A 21,546-nucleotide genomic window follows, 5' to 3' on the forward strand; every position below is an offset into this window, starting at 1 on the left:
GGGCGTCCTCCGAGGGCGCCCTCCATCCGTATTTTCCCTGTAAACACATTCGCGATTGGAGGGCGCCCTCCAGTCGCGATTGTTTTTCGATTCGATTATATCACAATTGCATTTGCGATTGGAGGGCGCCTTCGGCGCCCAAGGGGGGGGGGGCCATGGCCCAGTGCCCCCCCCCCCCCTGCCTACGCCCCTGATGGCATTGATCAACTGATGACTTGAGGCACATTGCAGATGGCCGCACCACCTGGCGGACATATTGTGAAGCCGCGCCTTGACTAACTCATTGATGTCCGTACCGTTTGCAATGGCCCTCGCAAAACCCGAGAACACTGGGTTTCCCGATCCAAATAATTCGTCCAAAGGAGTTGAAAGGACTCGGCACTCGGCAGAACCTTTCGACCGCAAGGATCGTTTTCCATAAACACATCACTTCTTACTTAGCACGCATCTTCTAGCGAACAATGCGAATACATACAGCACGTCGCTAAAGACTAGGGCAAGTACCTAGCGCGAATTCGCCCGGTCAGTTGATAACTAGGCCTATTCAACTTTTTTTGGTAATGGCAATTCGCAATCATGATAAGTCCAAACGATAAAAAGCATATGAATATATTTTAGCTTATTGATAGAAAGACGGTCATTGGCAAACATAAAAGCAATTTGTTTGTTTGTTTTGTTGGGTTAGGCCCTTTCGGTCGACAAGACCATTGCAGAGCCGGAAGGATGATAGGAATTAGGGGGAGACATTGGTCTGGGCAGGCAGATAAAAGCAATTAGCAACAGCACTTATGATCAATAACAAGCTCAGCCTCCAAGCCCGGCGCAGTATGCCTTGCTCGCGCAGTCATCCTAGCGCCACCTACATAACACACAGACGGTATCGTATCACTATTCATGGCAGGGGAGGGCGGGGGAATGTCGCCCATCGGGTGATACCGCCCACCCTGGATCACGAATTGCTGCGGATGGACCGGGCGCGACAGGACGGCGGGTTTGTCCCACTCCGGCACACCGCGAATGTATCATAAGCGCCACGCTCGCCACTGCGCCACTGCCGCCGGTGGCTACCAGTATCCAGCTTAAAATCGCCGCTTAGAGTACACACTGGTACATACACACACACTCGCGCCGGCCACGACCGCGATACGAACGCGCTCCGACGGCGGACTCTCACTGATATCGACCCTGCCTGGCCGAGTTCGTGCCCATTTCGGGTGAGACACGTGCCGGGGTCAGCCGTCGCTCCAGACGACAGGGTAGAGCGGGAGTATCAGCGGAACAAGAGTATACCCGACTGCACCAGCCTTTGAATCTTGTGCGCCACCTCCGGGTCCTTCATATGCCTGGCAAAGAGAGAGAGATGGATAAGTCAGGAGAGAGACACGGTGAGTTTCAAAGCTACATGTCGTCCAAGAGCCAAGAGACCATACAGCGCGTATGTAAAAAGGATCCTGCATGAATTCTGAGAGGATACACAACACTGTGCATACCAGTTTTCAAGCCCATCGGCCCCAACTCCTCTGGTAGCTCAGTTGGTAGAGCGGTGGACTGTAGCGGACACACAGGCATCCATAGGTCGCTGGTTCAAATCCGGCCCGGAGGACTTTTCTTATCAAATCCAGTCGGTACCGCAACCTAACTAGAGCAAAGGAAATATAGCGGCCTCTCTCTATCACACTGCTCTACCATTAGAGATTACCTATGCAAAAAATAGGTACCAAATTAGGACAGAACTAGGTGGTAAAGTTTCCGTGCCTTTAACTCATTACCATTGCTTGGCTTAAAGGTAGTGTGCCACCTTTGAAAGATTCCCCATTTTATTTTTCCTAGGATAAGAAGCTTCTGTTTTTACATAATATCGCAAAAAAAAAATCAAAAATGGGCCTGGAATAGTGCCTTTTTCGCCTAAAAGTTTTTCGGTTTTTAGATATGTATAACAACTGTAGTGGGCTCACCTGCAAACAGGCGTCGGGCAACAATCGCGAATGCGGCGCACTTGTGACAATAAGCAAAGGTCATTATAGTGTTACGACCATACGACGTACGGGAATGAGTTATCAGCTGTCTAATCGTAGACAACACAATGTCGAGCCTTAAACTGTATTGGTATTGTTTCTTTTATTTGGCTGTCGAACATTATTTATGGTTTGAAATATGATTTTATGTAAAATAATTGATATGAAAAAGCCGTCTTATAAGTTATGACCCCATTTCACCACACGCAAGTGGCAGAAATGACAATGATCAGCTGACGCATTTTTCTTGGCCGAAGTCAGAGCGCGCGGCCCGACGCACCACGCGTATTTGGAAATTCCGACCTCGACGAGCATCAGAAGCCACCTAACAGGCGTGTTCGAAACCGCAGGAGATGATGATGAACGGGTTTATCGAAACTTGATTGGATGAGCATATCGGTAATAGCGATTTCAGTGTGTGCATTTATTGTTCATAGTGGTGTGAAATGTGGTTGGGGTACGACCGACAACCCGTCGGGGCGAATTTCGCACTGGGGTACTCAAAATTTGAAGAATTTAAGACGTTTCCATGAGTTTTGAAGGTATGGATAAGTTCTAAAAATCCGGTTCTCCTTACCTGGGCCATTAACTCCATACGGTCCAAGAAAGCTGGCACACTACCTTTAAGTCGTAACTCACAAATGCTCGCCGTTATAATAGCAGTAAGGCACGGCCTACGCAGAGGCGTCGCTATTGCCAGGATTCCCATTAGGGTGTGTCATCGAGGGGGTGATTCTCGCAGAATCAAACGCCGTAAGGTTTTTCCTTGGCACATTGATCAATAATGAATTTTCATCCATATCCGAGTCCACCAAAATTAAAATTCGTGCGGCGCCAGCCGTTCAAAGTTTTGGCGCCCGGCGTTGCAGTCTCCAATGCTGAGCGTCACCCAGCACTGCGAGTAACACCAAGTATTGTAGGAGGTAATAATGCAAAATAACTACCGCTGAAAATGATGCTTTTGAGCGCTTCTAAGGCTGATTGTTGCAAAAAAGCATGTCCTTAGAGTGTCCAATTATTCTTTTTATTGTGCTCAATGAATTAAATCGAGCATGGCTTCTGAAACTAAAGAAGAAGCTACCCGATTTTGAGAAGCGGGCGGGGTGGAGGCGGAGACGGCAAGTGACTCAGATTCGTCTTCTGAAAACACCGACTCCGTGGCATCCTCTGGGCGGTGCTTCTTCTTCTTCTTCTTCTTCTTCAGCATGTCATCTCGTGTGACCTGGCCCGTCTCCACCAGGAAGTCCCGGATGAGTCCAGCCTCGGTGGAAAGGATCTCCCTCAGCGTCGGCAAAGGGCCCCACGGGCGGGTCCGTGGCCCCTGGTAGGCGGGGTAGTCGACCAACAGGTGTTTGGCCGAGTCCGGTTCGTCGCAACGGACTTTCTCGTCAGACTCGGCCGGACCGAGTCGGAATCGGGTGTCTCCGGTGAGTGGGGAGCAGCTCACGCGGAGCTGTGCCACTGTGATCGACGCTCGGCGGTCCAGTTCTCTCTCCGTGGCCCAGAGCGCCACATCGTCCGCATTCGCAGATGTGTACCTCCAGTTCCCGAGCCGCAGTTATAGCCGGTCATACGAGCCTGCAGGGTTAGCGTCCGATGGCTGCGTTGGTCCTTCAGGAAGACAGCCTCCTCCTGAGTGACTCAGTGGGCGATGAGACTTTTGAACCTGCTCTGAGAGTTGCATTTGCATTTGGCGATATCCAGGAGTTGTTGAATTATGCAGTGGCGGCGCTTTGCTGGTTCCCTGTGTCGTGCTATAATTGTCGTATGGGCATTTCCTAATCAGCTACGTTTTTTTCGCCTCGTGAATTATGATCCGGATAGCATAGGGCCCTGCCGAAAGTGACACGGCCGCGTACAAAACATTTCGTGATAGGACAGCCGGCACTTTTGTCCCAACAGCGACTGCTGACTAAAGCAGAGGCCTTCAGTTATGTCAGGTGGCTGAGTGCTCAAAGAAGAAATCCAACAAATAGTGCATTTAGGGCCGTGGCGAAAAAAGGACAAGGCAACTCTGAACTAATGAAGGAATCCCTGTTCGCGATCTATGTAAAACACACGACGAAAGTGATCAAAAGGGACTGCTATAAGCCCTACAGACAGCCCTACAAGTACAGACTTCTGAACAAAACACCAGAGACACAGGAAGGAACAAAGCGCCGCCACTGCATAATTCAACAACTCCTGGATATCGCCAAATGCAAATGCAACTCTCAGAGCAGGTGCACAAGTCTCACCGCCCACTGAGTCACTCAGGAGGAGGCTGTCTTCCTGAAGGACCAACGCAGCCATCGGACGCTAACCCTGCAGGCTCGTATGACCGGCTATAACTGCGGCTCGGGAACTGGAGGTACACATCTGCGAATGCGGACGATGTGGCGCTCTGGGCCACGGAGAGAGAACTGGACCGCCGAGCGTCGATCACAGTGGCACAGCTCCGCGTGAGCTGCTCCCCACTCACCGGAGACACCCGATTCCGACTCGGTCCGGCCGAGTCTGACGAGAAAGTCCGTTGCGACGAACCGGACTCGGCCAAACACCTGTTGGTCGACTACCCCGCCTACCAGGGGCCACGGACCCGCCCGTGGGGCCCTTTGCCGACGCTGAGGGAGATCCTTTCCACCGAGGCTGGACTCATCCGGGACTCCCTGGCCGGGTCACACGAGATGACATGCTGAAGAAGAGGAAGAAGAAGAAGCACCGCCCAGAGGATGCTTCGGAGTCGGTGTTTTCAGAAGACGAATCTGAGTCACTTCCCGTCTCCGCCTCCAGTTCCACCCCGCCCGCTTCTCAAAATCGGGCAGTTTTTTCTTTAGTTTCAGTAGCAATGCTCGATTTAATTCATTGAGCACAATAAAAACAGTAATTGGACACTCTAATGACATGCTTTTTGCAACAATCAGCCTTAGAAGCGCTCAAAAGCATCATTTTCAGCGGTAGTTATTTTGCATTATTACCTGCTGCAATACTTGGTGTTACTCGCAGTGCTGGGTGACGCTCAGCATTGGAGACTGCAACGCCGGGCGCCAAAACTTTGAACGGCTGGCGCCGCACGAATTTTAATTTTTTGCAAAAACGGTTGCTATGCCGTGTGTTTGCAGGTCTCAGTGCCAAGGAATTTCTTTACGGCATTTGGTTCTGTTACTGATGACACACCCTAATTCCCATGCTCTCCATTAACCCTCGTCGACCGAGGAAGGGGAGGGGGTGGGGGATGGCGAATGCAGGTGCCACTCCTGTTTTTGTTTGTTTCTTTGTTTGTTTTTTTACTATCTCTCGGAACACCCTGGCGATAACGAGCTAGTCCCTTGTATTCCCTAACCTTTGATTCAAGCCGGATCTTGTGACACTAACTACATTTTCAGGTCAGGTCCCTGAACCATGACATCGTAAGTGAACCAGCAGCTCTGCACGACCCTAACATGTCGCAGCTTCGCAATGCCCTCAGTGTCAAAGGAACGTCTATAGGGAGATGAAATTGATAGGACCTAGGTAGCATCCTCCAGAGGCCTTAAAACTTAAGTATTTCAAAATTTTCCTTAAAGGGACCCTCCCACCTTCAAAAAAGTTAATTAATTGGCATGAAAGTGATGTCGCTCGGTTCAGAAAGAGCAAAAACGAATATCTACCAAATTTCATCGAAAAATATTCACCGGTTTTCAAGATATTACTTTTATTTTTGTTTACTTTTTGGGATCTCCGCTGTTCCTAGCGACTTTATTTGAAAGTGCGGCATTTGTTGCGCGCAAAGCAGCATATACCACCGCGTGCTACAAAACGTTTTAGTCTAACATTTAACGGACGTTCGAAAGCCTGATGACGTCATCAGATTCCCGTAATGGTTAAGAGATAGGGACCACGCTGGTCCCACCCTGCAAGTAAAGGGAAGAAATTTCTTGACCACCATAAAGCTGCGGGGGTTGCGACCAGGATAAATGGTGGTTTCTGAGCCTGGCCGCAAACTTGGCTATCTCAACTCAAAACTAATGTTAAGGTGGGAGGGTCCCTTTAAACAGAGCCCCCGTCCCCCCTACCAAGAGGGTCACGCCAAAGCCCTCCCTCCCTCCTACCCCCCCCCCCCCGTGTACGTACTCTCTGCCGGCGAGCGGGTCGTCCCGCATCTGTTGAATAATTTCCATCATCTTCTCGTCTTTCATGGTATCGTCAACCAGAGGATCGTAGCGCGCGCGTCGTTCCACTCCCGCTGGGTCGCTGTTGAGGATCATCATCACCTCCTTGTAGCCTCTGAGCGCCTCCTGTCGACGGTCGATAGAGGGAGGGCGGTTAGAGAGGGAAAAGGGAGAGAAAGAGAGTCAGAAACAGGACAGAGACAGAGACAGAGAGAGAGAGAGAGAGAGAGAGGGGGGGAAGTGAGAGAGAGAGAGAGAGAGGGAGAGAGAGGGGGAAGAGAGAGAGGGAGAGAGAGAGGGGAGAGAGAGGAGAGAGAGAGTCAGAGACAGATAGAGACTGAGACAGAGGGTGTACCGCAAGCACCGACTAACAGCAGCAGCAAAGTCCGAAGGGGTACCTGGAGCGAGATATTGCTAGCAAGGCACGGTATTATTTCGCATATCTTTGTGGTTTCCAATATACAATTGGCTTGTTACACCACAGCGTCATACAAATACACATACCGGCTGCCATGATATACAGAATAAAATATACATGGACGCAGTGGCGTGAGTGATGCCTAAAAAAAGCTAAAAAAAGACATGTAACGACTAGCTCAATGACAAGGCTAAAAGATGGTGACGCAATGTAATATAAAACACTCTTGTTTAAAATGATGGTAGGTGTGTGCGTGCTCTAGAGTTTGGTAAGCGGTACCAACACGTCCCACACAAGCAGCGCCATGATATAAATTGACAAACCGACAGTTCCGGTGTTAGTGGGGTTGTTCTGCGGCTGATAAGCCAGAGAGAGTGGTCATATTCTTAATCTACTCGTATTAACATAAATCACTGCAATACGAGACTTGTTGAAAAACATGGACAATGGGCGTCAACGATTTCACAAATGTTTCAAAGATGATAGAGCACCCACTATCAGACGTTCCCTAGCCTAACCGTTTCCGACTTCCGAGCTAATTATCGAAACGGTGACCTCTTAAACAACGACTCACCACACTGTTTTCGTCGAGTTGGATGGCTCGCCGGAAAGACTCCAGGGCATTTTCGTAATCCCCTTTGGCCCTCAGCGAAATGGCTTTGCCAAGGTGCCCCTTCACTGAGAACAGAGGTCATCACTTTTAACATGTCATGCCTTCAACGCCGCGTTTCCACGCAGTCACTCAACACCTGTGGCATACCTACATTTAGGCACCTCCCAAATCCCTGAGAGTAGTGAAATAACTGGGAGAAAAGATAAGGTTACCGTACAAAAAGAAAGCAAGTTAATCGACTAAGAAGTTGCAGAAATATCAACCCGCATGAGAGTGAGACATGAACCTACGTCCCACACATGCCAAAAACATCAGTAAGACCGCCTTCTGGGGCGAAAAACGAGCCATCGAGAGTAAGCCCCCCACGAGCGGAAGTGCGAGAGGGTTCTTTCGACTGACTTGTGCAGTGTGCACGGCACCCTACTAACCGATCTCTAGCGGTGTGCAAAATTTGAACACAATCGGCCCAGCCGTCCTTGAGATGTGGAAGAGGCACCCTGCACGTGCGCACGCACACGTGGAAACTGGGTCTCAACTGACTTTCACGGCGCCCTGCTCGCCGGTCACTAACCGTTTTTCATATTTGAGCGCAATCGGCCCAGCCGTTCTCGAGATTGATCAATTAATCATGTAGTTCAGCTTGCATCCATAAAATGGGTTTTCAGCACACAGTCACACACGGCGATCAAAAGGTAAGAGGTAAAATACAAAGCAATAAAATGAATATGGCATAAAATAATGATAAGATGTGTTATCATCAGTCTCCACCTAGGCCACGTCTAAATACCGTCAAAGCTGGCGAGTTCCTCACATGGCTCGGTAGCCGGTTCCCTGTTCTGACGGCTAGCGCCAGAAACGCACGGCGGGCAAACTCGGCGGAGTGCGTGGCGCCTCCAGAAAACGGTCGTCTATATGGCTCTGGTTGTTTGAGTAGACGCATCGACGCGACATGGGATGTGTGCGGCGTGCGCGCAACAGTTCCGGGGTAATGTCATCGTGTAAGAGGTGATGCATCGTGCACAGGCCGTGCTCCACTACCATGTCACCCATACCGCTCCAGCCCAGCTCTGAATGAGCCGCTGACGTGGTCCCTGCGGTTAACCCGGAGACAAGGCGGGCTCCAGAGCTCACGGCCTCTCTTCTGGCGGGCCGCAGTACAGCTTTCCCGCACAGACACGCAAAGTGGGGTACCACCAGCGCCTCTACAAGCAGAGGCCTGGATTCGCACGGGATACCGCTCTGCATTCCGGCAAGTCCGATCAGTAGCATCGTCTGACGATAATCGAGACATACTGCTTCCACGACAGACACGAGGCAACGGTGACGCCCGGAATTTTAGCCGATTGTACAGTACTGATTTTGATCTGCCAAATTTCACAGCGAAATTTGTAGCTTAAATTTTGTGGGATGCTCTCAGAACAATGAATTCCGTTTTAATGTTGATAAATTCCGAGATCTGGAAGTGACCTCTGTAGGTGCGCACGCGCCGTAGCACCCCATTTACGAAGGCAAATGTGAATGCATTGCCCGGGTGGGCGCCTCCTGGCTACATATCAGTTTAGGCACGATCGGCAAGGTATTGCAATTGTTGCAAATTTGACCTCATCGTTTTGCACGAGGCACGGCAAGTGGTGGTAATGCACATGCATAGAAAGTAGCTGCATTCATGATTTATGGGATGAAGCCAGTGTCCCAAAATTGAGTTTTGTCTGGGGTGTCAGAGGGGAAAATTACCCACCAAAAAGAGGGGAGAGTGGAAAACTGCTGATTTGATTAGATCCAAAAAGAGTGAGAAACGCCATAAAACATGGATTTTATTCTAGGATGTAGAATGTTTGATGCTAAACCGGGCATTCAGAACTGACAACCGCTCTTTCTAGAGGTAAAAAAAAATCTAGGTTTTCTTGGTTGGGAGTGGAAAATTGTTCTTAAAAATTGGTGGTGAGAGTGGAAAATGGATTTCCTTTGGATGTCATTTCCCACCCAAATCGACAAATTTTGGGACATTGGATGAAGCCATATGATGCCGAAGACCGCTTGTCGATCGGTCGATGAGTGCCTAAGCCTATCAATAGCGTCCTGCTGCTCCGATATTCTACTCTGAGTATCCTCTCAACATCCTACCAATATCCTCGACCGCCACCAAGCTCAAGGCAGCGCCCCCCACCCCCTGCCAGTCGGTCCCAAGGCTCTATAGAATAGAGGCTGTCTATAGGTCGGTCCCGACCACTCACTATGGGTGGAGTCCAGATGGATGCTCGTGTCACAGTCCTTCAGCGCCAGGTCGTGTTCGCCTATCGCCTGGTAGCATTCGGCACGGTCACTGAACGCGTGCGGCTTATCAGCATTCCGCCTGATCGACGCCTCGTAGGACTCTAAGGCCTTGTCGTACTTTCCTGGGGGAGGAGAGGGGGAGCGGAGAGGGGTCAGACGGTGATGTGGTGATTTACGATTTCACGACGCCCGGATTGGTCATTAGCGTCCAAAACGGCGGGCTATTAAAACGTAAAAAATAGCGTAAGAATATGTTACATCACAAAAACCGTCTATTAACACGTTAGGCATTCAAACCAATCACACTTGACGACCATACAATCAGCTGGGGCCGGCAGCCTGACGGCCCACCCGACTGAGCCAGGACGGGCCGTCAGCCCTCGCTGCGGGCGGAGGGGGAGGGGGCTCAGGACGGGCCGTCAGCCCTCGCCGCGGGCGGGGGGGGGGGGGCTTCAGCCCACCCGACTGAGCCAGGACTTATCAGCCCTCGCTGCGGGCGGAGGGGGCTTCAGCCCACCCGACTGAGCCAGGACGGGCCGTCAGCCCTCGCTGCGGGCGGGGGGGGGGGCTTCAGCCCACCCGACTGAGCCAGGACGGGCCGTCAGCCCTCGCCGCGGGCGGGGTGGAGGGGGGGCGGGGAGGCTTCAGCCCACCCGACTGAGCCAGGACGGGCCGTGAGCCCTCGCCGCGGGCGGGGTGGAGGGGGGGGGGGGGGCGGGGGGGCTTCAGCCCACCCGACTGAGCCAGGACGGGCCGTGAGCCCTCACCGCGGGCGGGGGGGGGGCTCAGCAGTAAACGTTGGTCTGGTCCCATATCTAAGTATGCCGTTACTGGGGTCAGAGGGGCGATCATGGAACGAACCATTGCGCACCCGTTACACAGGCATGAACTAAAACATACTTTTTTCTCAACAAAGTTTAAGCTGATTTGATCAGGTCCATGGCTGATTTAGAATTACAGGCTTAGAAGCTAATGAACAAACTTTTTTCTTCAAAAATCCCATCCCGCGGCAAAGTTATCCAAACAACACCCTCACTCGTTAGATGTTTCCTCCAATGAGCCCACGCGGAGGTTGCGTCCCGCATAGTCCCAGGGCCGCGGGGACACTCACGCTGTTTGTAACGAAAGTTGCCATATTCCCGCTCTAAATCTGCCATTCCGATATGGCGGCGGTCCAGTTCCACATCGACCTTCTTCGCTGTTTCCTCCAATTTAGGCAGCATATCCTCGATTTCTTTGGAATACTCATACTTCAGCGATTCCTGGTAGTATCTCCGGGCGAATGAAAAATGCTGCCGGAGACAATACAATTACTGAGACAACAGCGCAAAACGTACAATATACAGCTTACAACGGGAGCATGCAACACGAATACACAGTGGCGATGCTGAATGGACGTGACAAAGATATGCCAGCATGACGTGTTCCAGTACAGGGAATGACATTCTGCAAGTTAAAGGGACCCTCCCGCCTTCAAAAAAGTTTATGAATTGGCATGAAAGTGATGTCGCTCGGTTCAGAAAGAGCGAAAACAAATATCTACCAAATTTCACCGAAAAATATTCACCGGTTTTCAAGATATTAGACTTTTACTTTTGTTTACTTTTTTGGGATCTCCGCTGTTTCTAGCGACTTTATTTTAGAAGTGCGGCGTTCGCGGCAGATGTTGCGCGCAAATAGCATATATCACCGCGTGCTACAAAACGTTTTAGTCAAACATTTAAAAATCGTTTGATATTTGCGCTGACGTCACACATTCAGAGGGGTATTCCTAAGCATTAGCCCCTCTGAATCAAAATGCTGCAATTTTGAAATTCAATATTTCCTATTTAAGGCATTTCTCGATGTTGTGAGTGCCGGAACCGGTAATTGTGAGCCAGGGACCCCATTTTGGCTATCTCAACTCAAATCTAATGTTAAGGTGGGAGGGTCCCTTTAATGCATGGCTGCCTGATTTACAAATATTCTGAAAGACACATTACACAAGAAGATGAACTGTAAGCACAGCTATGAAATAAGCATCATACGCCAGTCTTTGTTAGTCCACGACTTAACTGTCATGAAAAGCCAGATCAGAATCACGTTCAAATCGATATTTACACAGGAGAGTCCATAGCAAATAGCATTTTGTATAATTTTTATCACTCTTACCATACCCACCATAGAATGCATCAGTAGGAACACAGCATTGAACCCAAACGGTCCTCCGAGTGCGGGCACATATCGTGTACCCAGCGGTTCCGGTGCATTTACATCAAACTCTCGCCCGATAGAGCCCAGCTAAGAGCTGCCCCGTGGCGCCCCACACGGACGGGGCTGCTTGATCACTAAGCCAGTGCGCTGCCCACCTTGAAGTTCTCGTAGCTGCGCGCGGAGCGCACGTAAGCCTTGGCGATCAGCTTTTTGTTGTCGGGGTCGTTCTCTTCTCCCACCTTGGCCGCGTCGCGGGCGAACTTGGCGGCCGTCTGGTAGTCTCCCTTCTCAAACATCGCGGCTGGAAGGCGGCGCGCGGGTCCGGGACGCGTCACAGACACTCAGAGAGACCGGGATAACATGCGTAATGAGGTATGTCAGAGGTGCACCCACTCAATCAATTCGATCAAAAAGAAAACAGTCCAAAAATTTGATATCCGCAACTTTATGTGGGGGAATATAGAAACCAGAATAAATATACAAACAAGACAACTTATGTGGCCTTTAGCCTCCATGATGAGAAACACTTTCCTCATTTTTACCAGAATAAAACTCCTAGCTGATTAAGTAACTGTGTAGTGTGTTGAGCATAAACGTGGTTAATGACAATAAAATCAGTCATAGACCTTTTCCAGTTTTCGTTGTTTTCGAAAGCAGTAAGCAAGATAACGATTCAGAGAAAGGCCCACGGCAGCGTTATTCCCCGAGGACTACACATAGGGTGTAACAAAATTATACAGGCATCTTCATTCACGCTGGAATTAAGAAGTAAAACAATCTGCGGTTCGATTTCGAATGAGCCAAAAATATGACCAGAGGTTATCCCTTTGCAACGAAGGAAAAGTTCCCTACATTTGTATTTACACGGTGCATATCTCAGCACGCATTTACGTATTACCGGTCTGTTTTCGTATCCCAAAATTTACGAATAAGATCAATGCGGTGTTTGCAAATTTCAAAAAGTGGCTCAGCATATTTGACTGAGCGAATCTTCCCCTGAATCAGAATATGCATAAATGATAAAATTACATATCCTGATTCAATTGAGGATTCGGTCAATTAAAATATGCTTATCATCATCATGTCATCGTCTGTGATTTGTTTGTTTGTTTGTTTGTTTGTTTGTTTGTTTGTTTGTTTGTACATTGGGCTTTTAGGGCACGTTGCCAGACTGGGCCATTGTCGATCTTACCGGCCTGGTTGAGGAGGAAACGCATGTCGGTAGGGTCGAGCTTATACGCCTTGCGGTAGCGTGCCAGCGCCTCCTCAAAGTCCTTCTTCTTGTAGGCGGCATTGCCGAGCTCCTTCTCCTTCAACGCCTGTGTGGAAGCGGGTAGGTCGTGAGCAGCCAGCTGTAACCAACATTTTAAGTACTGATTCCCGATGAAAAAAATCCTACCAGAAAGCAGCAAACGACTAGGCTGTACAGCAATCGACTGCAACATCACGTATAGGGATACATAGCAAAGGTCTCAGATTTCAAGTTAAATATCGCAAAAAGCTGATATCGCCGGATGATGTATATCAAAGAAGTCTGAAGTACAACTGACTCTCTATTAACGACCGTTTTCGAGCCTCTCCTTGTTTTTCGCCATCACCCAGTCTTATCGGATGTCGAGTTCGTCCTACAGACGCTGGCCGTACATCCAGTGGTGTGAATCACCCAGCTGCACCCCTCTTATCGGCCGGCGCTCGCTGCGCGTGCAGCGGCGTTATCGCCGTCCAAATGACCGCGAACCGTCACGGATAACAAAGACGACTCGCAACGGAAGATGATAAGGCTTATGATGAAACAAAAAAAAAATCTCACAATTTCTACCAATTTTAGCAGTGGATTAAACCAAATACAATGTTTACTAGTGAATAATATCTTGCCTGAAAAAACTGACCCATTAGCAAGAAAGCATGAATGAAACAGACATTGGAATGGTAGCATGGGATAATACACATTTCATAGCTTATTCAAAGAAAATACGTTATCTCTAGCACATACATTAAATAAATGGAAAAACCAAACTTCACTTACCTGTTCTTACCTGGTATTCTTACCTGGTAGGGTTCCCTTAGTCTTATTAGGATGTGATTGGGGATGGTCCGGGATAGGATAAGGAACCCAAGATTCTGAGACGCGCCAGTTCTCTGGGTACACAACTGCCAATAAGGCCATCAGAGTACACACTACAACTGGAATCGAGCGTCTTCCAATGTGATAGTTGGCAACAAAATCAGTAAACTAGAGACTTGCAATGAGAATATCGACAATGTCCTAACCTAATCTAAACTAAGTGTATGCATACAGAGAGTCATGAAGGTGGGCGTGTAACAATTGTTTAAAGGTTTTCAAGTTAGGAGTACATACTGCTTCCTCAGGCAATGAATTCCATATAGGTACACATCGAACAGAGAAGAAACGCTTTCTAACATCAGTGCGACTATGTGACAGGAGAATCTTAAAGCAGTGTCCTCTGGTTCGACCTTGGGGGGCCAGGTCAAACAGGTCTTTAGGCGATATACAAGAGTGTCCATGGAAGACCTTCCAGCACTGGATGAGGTCAGCTCTTAATAGTCTACCCTGAACTGAGTACAAGTCAAGTGTTTTTAGACGATCGCAGTAACTTAGGTTACACAACCCGGAGATGTGTTTCGTCCATTTTCTTTGTACATTTTCTAGCAGATGCAAGTCTTTAGAATATCCAGTGGACCACACGCATGAACAATATTCAATTATTGGACGAATATGAGTGGTGAGAAGGAAAAGCATGAATTCAGAGGATCTACAGACTGTGGACTTCAAAAGACTGTGAGCCAGCCCACCAGCCTTGTGGACAGTGGATTGGACGTGCTCATGGAACTTCAGGTCTACATCGATGGTTACACCGAGGTCAACGTGGGAGGTCGCAGGCTGGATGGGCACTCCATCAAGGAAATATTTAGGCACAGCAAGATCAGCTCTTCGCTTGGAGAAACGGAGCACCGCACACTTCTTTGGGTTCATATGGAGGCCCCAGGAAGCTGCAGTGGAGTGCAATGTATCAATGTCATTTTGGGCTCTCCTCATGTGATTTTGAGATTGATCATTGTAAGTATCATAGTTCGTGCAAGCAAACATCTTAAGGTCATCTGCAAATATTGCATATGTGCTGTGCAATTGGGATGCTATGTTATTAATATAAATCAAAAACAAAAGAGGACCAATCACGGAGCCCTGCGGTACACCACTAGATACATGTTTAGGTTGGCTGAAAAGACCTCTCACACAGACTCTCATGGTTCTATCAGTAAGGAACGACGATATCCATTGTAGCATACATCCATTAACACCAATCAAGCTCAATTTTGTTAGTAGCAATTCATGGCTCACAACATCAAAGGCTTTACTAAAGTCAAAGAGCATCACATCAGTTACAAGTCCTCTATCTGTGTTAAGAGAAACTGAGTTGTAAAACAGCAGAAGTTGTTCCATAGTTGATCTCCCTGATCTGAAGCCAAACTGATATGGAGATAGTAGTTCATTACTTTCAAGATAATGTCTCAGGCGAGCACATACAATTCGCTCCATTGTCTTACAGCATGTTGATGTTAGGCTTATCGGTCTATAATTAAGAGGGTCATATCTCATACCTTTCTTAAAGATTGGAATCACAGATGATGACTTCCAGCTAATGGGCACCTTACCCTCCTGCATTGATCTGTTGAAAATTAGACACAAAGGGTATGCTAATACATTGCGGCACTGTTTCAGTAGTAATGGATGTATGCCATCAGGGCCCATGGCCGAATTTCCATCAAGTTGGTCTATAGCTTCATAGACATCCTTGGGGCTTATACGGCTATGCCCAACGGACCCATCAAATAATTGGTGGGGGTGAGGGTTATCTGGGACATTTCTGGTGTAAACAGACACAAAAGCTGTTGCAAAGATTTCAGTCATTAGTTGAGGTTGGTCTGTCAGCTGACCACAATCATCTTTCAGTGGGCCTACCATTGGTCGGCTAACCTTCTTGTGCCTTATATATGAATGGAGAAGTTTAGGATTCTCTTTGGATTCTAGTATCAACTTTTCTTCGTAACTTATCTGGGACTGGACAGCAAAATTTCTATATCGTCGGTTTACACATGTAAATGCAGCATATGCAGAAAGAGCCTCCTGGGATCGCCTACCAAGCCGCCCTCTGATAGCTTTGTAATGGCCCCATGCTTTCTGCCTTTGATTTATCAGGGACGTGGGAGGTCTGGTGGACCATGGAGGTTTCTGATTGGCAGGGGGCTTATGAGGGATGTATTCCTCAATGAGATCGTGGATTATAGACGCAAAGTGACAGTATGACTCATCAGCATTCAGAGAAGCTAACTGGCAGTCCCAGTCTATAGCACTTAGGCAACGACAAATGTCTCCGTAGTGACCCTTGTGCCAAGATCTCATGAGGCCATCACATTTGCCAACTGAGGCATGAGACCCGTGGGACCCGGGATCTGTAAACACATAGTCAAATACTGTAGGGCAGTGGTCACAGCCAGGAGGAGGCGGGATCACTTTTAGGGTACCAATTCTGTCAGCTTCAGAAGTAAATACTAGGTCGAGGATGTTTCCGGATCTAGGGAAGGTAGTCTCTGTAACCCATTGGTGCAAGCCAAGGGAGATAAAGGCAGAGTAGAAATTCCTTTCCATAGGAGAGGCATGTGTGGATGGGCTGCTCGAGGACCAGTCCAAGTTCGGTAGATTGAAATCTCCAAGGACGATTACCTCTTTTCCTACACAGTAATCGACAATAAATGAGCACAAACTTTCATCGTCATCAGGAGTGTTTGATGGGGGGCGATATGCAAGCAAAATAAAAACATTAAATGAAACAAGATGAAAAGCAAGAACATTGGGAATATGAGAAACAATGTCACCAATTGTAATATTTTTCTTGACATATGCACAGACACCGTGCTTCGCAACTGGACCAGCAACATCATTACGAAGGAGGTTAAAGTGGGGTATGCCGACAAAGGAGTCTGATAGGAGGGGAAGGAGATGGGATTCAGTGACACAGACTATGTCCAAGGAAAGATCTATGACTGAATCTGCTAGAGTACTGAGTTTAGGAGCAAGGCCATTTATGTTGAGTTGGGCAACTTTAATTGGCAGGGAGTTTGGCAGGCTAGGATTCAGTTTCCCTGGGTTGACGGGGTTCCCTGGGAGTTGGAGGGGGGCACCACAGGGACAGATGGGGTAGGAGTAGGAGCAGCAGATGGCGCAGCTACGGCTGGGGCGGCTTGGTTGGTGGCTGTGTCAACACTCATGGCTTGATGGGGAGGTGGGGCTCCTCCCACAGCCCCCAGAGTTTCAGAGCTATCCTGGGCTCGTCGAGCCTGGCGCCGGTTGAACATCTCAGCTCTTTGAGCATAAGTGAGATCCCGTGAGATATAAACATGTTCATGTCGTGTGCCCCGGAGGCTCTTCGCTTTGTCGAGGATTTCTCTACGGGTGTCATCATGAGTAATTTTGACTCGAAAAATATCAGCATGTCCAGAGATTTTCTGCACTTCAGTAGGGACAACCTTAACACTGAACTGTCTCTCTGCCAACTGAACAAAGCTGGTGGAAAAGTCTGTGACTGAGTTGGCTTTTAGCCCTTTGACTATGATGGACTCTTTACGTTTTTCCCTTTCCTTCAGCTCCCTCAGCTCCTCACGGATGGCTGACCTGTACTCGGGTATGGTCTTGAGCGGTTGGGAAGAGGGTACCATCTGAGGTGCGCGAGGGAGAGGCTGGATGGGGGCCTCTCGATCCTGCACTGAAGGAGTGTCGAGAGATCTCTGGCCTGTTTGGAGAGAAGTCAGGGATTGGATCTGTTTGGATAGTTCCTTCACCACACCACATATTCCCCTGATCTGATGAAATAGTTGCTTTAGAGTTCCTGCAACATCAGGATCAGCATTAGCAGGGACAGATTTGCCTTTCATGGTCACATTGGAGATCCTACATTGCATGCATGAAAATTTTATACCATCACCACTGTACTTGGAGATAGCTTCCCTAACATCCGAAGGGAGACCCGAGCACATGTCCGAGTTGTGCACCCAGGTTTCACAGTCATCACACCCGATCGCGTCGTCCCCAACATCCAGACAGCAAGATCCACATAGTTGAGTCCCTTCAGCAGCATTGGTGGCAGAAGCACCTGCTCCCCGCCCACCCTTCGCCCGTTGGCTGCTTTTGCGGGTCATGCTTCCCAAGCGCTCAACAGGAAAAGCCACAGCACACGTGCACAATCAGTGTCAAGCGCTAGCTCAATCAGTGTCCTAGCGCTAGCACAATCAGTGTCCAAGCAATCCTCTAGCCAGTGAGCAGGCAACAGGCAGGGAGGCCAAGGTGCAGGAGAGGACAGAGTGACAAGACAAGACAATTAGGTACTTCCAACCAGGCTTAGAAGGCCATGCAGATTGCAGACAGCTTCATGCAGACAGCAGGCAGACCAGCGGCTCCTCAGACCAGCGTGTTTCCGTTTCGCCAGCTCACCACTCCTTGCGAGTTGCGCACGCTCCGGATGGTGACAAACTTCCGACCAAGTTACTACCAAGTTAGTTAACACATCCAACATGCTATATACCAACCCTCTTGGTAATAAGCTTCAATAAGCTTGCATATTGTGCACAAGCTTGTTTCCTTCTTGCTAAGAACAAGAGAGGTCTACCACAAAAATAACACCATTTCCAGACAAGAGCTTACCTCTTCTTTATGTGACATGGCTGCAATTAGCTCTTTATTGGCAGCTATACAGATGGGTGCCCAAAATATCTGGACAGCTTCAGCAACTGATGTAACCGTCCCCAAGGATGGTTTACCAGCCCTGATTGATATACCTGTGAATGAGTGACGGTCAGACATTTGTAAGAATTGCACTGTTCTTTTCTGATACCTATGGACAAAGCAGCCTAATCTTTTATAAAAATCCTATGAGTAGAAACTGTTCATTTACTAATTACTAAAACATATCAAGCACAAGACTATTAGAGTGTGATAAATAAATAAGCATGCAAGCAGGGGCTCTGGATTGGAGACTCAGAATAAGATGTCTTACCTCGATAATAAACAAATTAACAACTTGATTATAGTCAACGCCAGTACCCAACTCACGTCTTCCACAGCTCCTTCAATTACTCAGGCTGAAAGATAACCAGTAACTGTGACAATGCCAGTCTAGGGCCTCCTGCTTTCCAACATGCATGGGCAATCATATACAGGCATCTCACATGCTGCCACTCATTTGTGAAAGGTTGTTACCTCCAGCTCCTGAGATATTAATGCAAATTTTGTTGTAAGATGCACCCAGGGCAATAAAGTAGCAAGGTTTCACATTGGTAGGTTGTAAGTTTGTAGCTTGTAGTTTTGTTGGTTTGTAGGTTGTAGGTTAGTAAGGTTAGGTTAGGCAAAATTAAAGGGACCCTCCCACCTTAACATTAGTTTTGAGTTGAGATAGCCAAGTTTGCGGCCAGGCTCAGAAACCACCATTTATCCTGGTCGCAACCCCCGCAGCTTTATGGTGTTCAAGAAATTTCTTCCCTTTACTTGCAGGGTGGGACCAGCGTGGTCCCTATCTCTTAACCATTACGGGAATCTGATGACGTCATCAGGCTTTCGAACGTCCGTTAAATGTTTGACTAAAACGTTTTGTAGCACGCGGTGGTATATGCTGCTTTGCGCGCAACAAATGCCGCACTTTCAAAGAAAGTCGCTAGGAACAGCGGAGATCCCAAAAAGTAAACAAAAGTAAAAGTCTAATATCTTGAAAACCGGTGAATATTTTTCGATGAAATTTGGTAGATATTCGTTTTTGCTCTTTCTGAACCGAGCGACATCACTTTCATGCCAATTCATTAACTTTTTTGAAGGTGGGAGGGTCCCTTTAAACTATATTTTGTTCTGTAAGACTATTTGAATTGACCTTAATATCAGAATTTTGTAAATATTTCCAGAACTGGAGAGTCTTGCGACTTTTCACCAATGGCTGGCAGCATGTGAGATGCCTAGTATATGAATACCCGTGCATGCCAGATCTATTGCACTTTCCGCAATTATTTAACCATACTGCATTGTGCGCAGTGACCTATACAATATAAATATACGAGTTACATCGTCAATAACACATATTTTTATCTTGACAGTAGCTAGGAAAAGGTGCAGATTTTGTCAGTATCAGCTACATGACCTTGGATATAGAACAGAACTAAGGGAATTTAGATTGTGATGCTCGAGCACCCCTTGAGTTAAAGTTGAGTGCGCCACCTTATTGCAAAAACACACCTCAACCTTGAATGTCAACACAATAATCAATTTCACATGATATCTAGGTATGAGCCCACAAACACATAGGTAGTGTTCATTGAAAAATTATGCATTATCATTTATCAACACTGGTATCAGTATTGCCATCAATATCAAACTTCAAAGACAATGGTATTGTTTACTCCGGGGGTATATAATGTGTGCCACGAAGTCCACGTCTCACTGACCAAGTGACCAATGTCCTGCTACTCAAGGCCCTATATACCAGGTAGGGTCGTCCGGCGATTCTACCTTTTCGTGACGTCAGCTCGTGACGTCATTTGGAGTCAAGTCTCGAAGCCCCGTTCAATCCTCATGTAAATGAGCGATTTTCGAAGCACTGTAGAATGAAGTCTGCACAAGATATATCAAACTTAAGTATCTTATCTGAAAGAGCAGACAATTTTCTGCAAGTTATCTATTACGTGTTTTTCGCTAAATCTTTTGCTTTTTTCATAAAAGCGTAAAATGTCCCCCCATGTCTCCGCAGCCTCCCTGCCGCCGGCCGCCGCGCGGTCGCGGTAGTGTAGTGGTTAGCGTGCCCGCGCAGTATTCCAAAGGTCCCGAGTTCGAATCTATGCGGTGTGGAACTTTAATTGCAATTCCAAGCTGAACATACACACATCCATAATAAATTATTATTCGTATAGCTAAACTGTCACCAAGCTATCCATATAAATTGACTTCACCCAAAATATCGGCAAGATTCTATTAAAATATAAATTCAAATATGGCGGCTTGGACTGCCGCGTGCGTTAGGCTCCGCCCATAGCTCCGCCCACATGCGTGACGTCATTCGTGTTAGTGGACACGCAGAGAGATAGGGGACGACATGGGCCTGCTGCTACTCAATATACCCTGTGTCCTGCTAATCCAAATCTCAAGAGCATCTCAAAGCAAACTAAACCACTGAAACGACTAAAACTGACCGACTAAAAGTATGACGTTGACTGACACACAGACTGACACAGACTGACACTGACACACGCAAAAATAGTGTGCGCCACATTCGTCACAAAGGCAGTGTAAACGTCTATTTGTTATTCCTGCCATATCAAGTATTTTCTTCATCATGAGGGAACCAACGATTTTCACGATCGTGCAATCTTGCACAATAGTGAATAGCCTGTAGCCACATACCTATAATCAGGCACGTATCCAGGATTTCGCTCAGGGGGGGGGCGACAGCCGAGAAGGGCCCGGAGGTCAGCCAAAAGGGGCCCCACAGCGACTGCCTATCCTGGCGTGTAAAAATTCGAGAATGTCGAAAAAACAGCAAATTTACGATATAATTTGGCATTGTAAATGAAAATGCATTGTCTTGCGTTTCTCGACCTTGATAACATGTTTGCAGTTAGCTTCCGTTGAAGTTCGTTTTTGCAGTTCACTTCCGTTGAAGTTCGTTAACCCGCGCCCGGCCGGGGGGGGGGGGCTGTTTGAACACCTCCTCCTTGCGGTTTTACGTGGATATAAAAAAGAGGGATGAATCTTATCTACAGATATGAAAATTTTACACCCAGGTCGCTCAAGGTCAGGTCACCAGACCACGTCAAGTGACCTCACCTCAGAAAAGGTTAGAATGCTCTCCA

At 47.9% G+C, this 21,546-nt stretch overlaps 1 protein-coding gene and 1 non-coding gene across 6 annotated transcripts; one reads left to right on the forward strand and one right to left on the reverse strand.

The window, feature by feature from the left end:
• Positions 1 to 593: 593 nt before the first annotated feature.
• Positions 594 to 20,964, reverse strand: LOC122385842 (stress-induced-phosphoprotein 1-like). Of its 5 annotated transcripts, none has more exons than XM_043374427.1 (10): positions 20,887 to 20,964; positions 18,714 to 18,798; positions 18,362 to 18,495; positions 12,836 to 12,962; positions 11,799 to 11,944; positions 10,562 to 10,742; positions 9,411 to 9,572; positions 7,138 to 7,241; positions 6,108 to 6,271; positions 594 to 1,343 (listed from the first exon to the last, which is right to left on the reverse strand). In XM_043374427.1, exons 3-10 carry the CDS (start codon positions 18,377 to 18,379, stop codon positions 1,271 to 1,273), a joined length of 975 nt encoding a protein of 324 aa, XP_043230362.1. In that variant the 5' UTR covers positions 18,380 to 18,495; positions 18,714 to 18,798; positions 20,887 to 20,964; the 3' UTR covers positions 594 to 1,270. The 5 variants fall into 5 exon arrangements, with proteins under 5 accessions (XP_043230362.1, XP_043230365.1, XP_043230366.1 ...); XM_043374430.1 differs by lacking the exon at positions 20,887 to 20,964 and adding an exon at positions 20,815 to 20,883; XM_043374431.1 differs by lacking the exon at positions 20,887 to 20,964 and adding an exon at positions 20,146 to 20,164.
• Positions 1,518 to 1,603, forward strand: Trnay-gua. Its single transcript is given in 2 exon segments — positions 1,518 to 1,554; positions 1,568 to 1,603. It is a non-coding gene; the product is annotated as a tRNA-Tyr (tRNA).
• Positions 20,965 to 21,546: the final 582 nt, after the last annotated feature.

The sequence above is a fragment of the Amphibalanus amphitrite genome, unplaced genomic scaffold (genome assembly GCF_019059575.1).
Source record: "Amphibalanus amphitrite isolate SeventyFive unplaced genomic scaffold, NRLGWU_Aamphi_draft 000233F_arrow, whole genome shotgun sequence".
NCBI classification, from domain to species: Eukaryota; Metazoa; Arthropoda; class Thecostraca; order Balanomorpha; family Balanidae; genus Amphibalanus; species Amphibalanus amphitrite.

Bases quoted from the DNA above. Each gene is read 5' to 3' on its own strand.
- LOC122385842 (XM_043374427.1), bottom strand. The intron at 9,573-10,561 runs GTGAGTGTCCCC...CTCCTCCCCCAG, and splicing joins CAACTTTCGTTACAAACAGC to GAAAGTACGACAAGGCCTTA. The intron at 1,344-6,107 runs GTACGTACACGG...TCTCTTTGCCAG, and splicing joins GACCCGCTCGCCGGCAGAGA to GCATATGAAGGACCCGGAGG.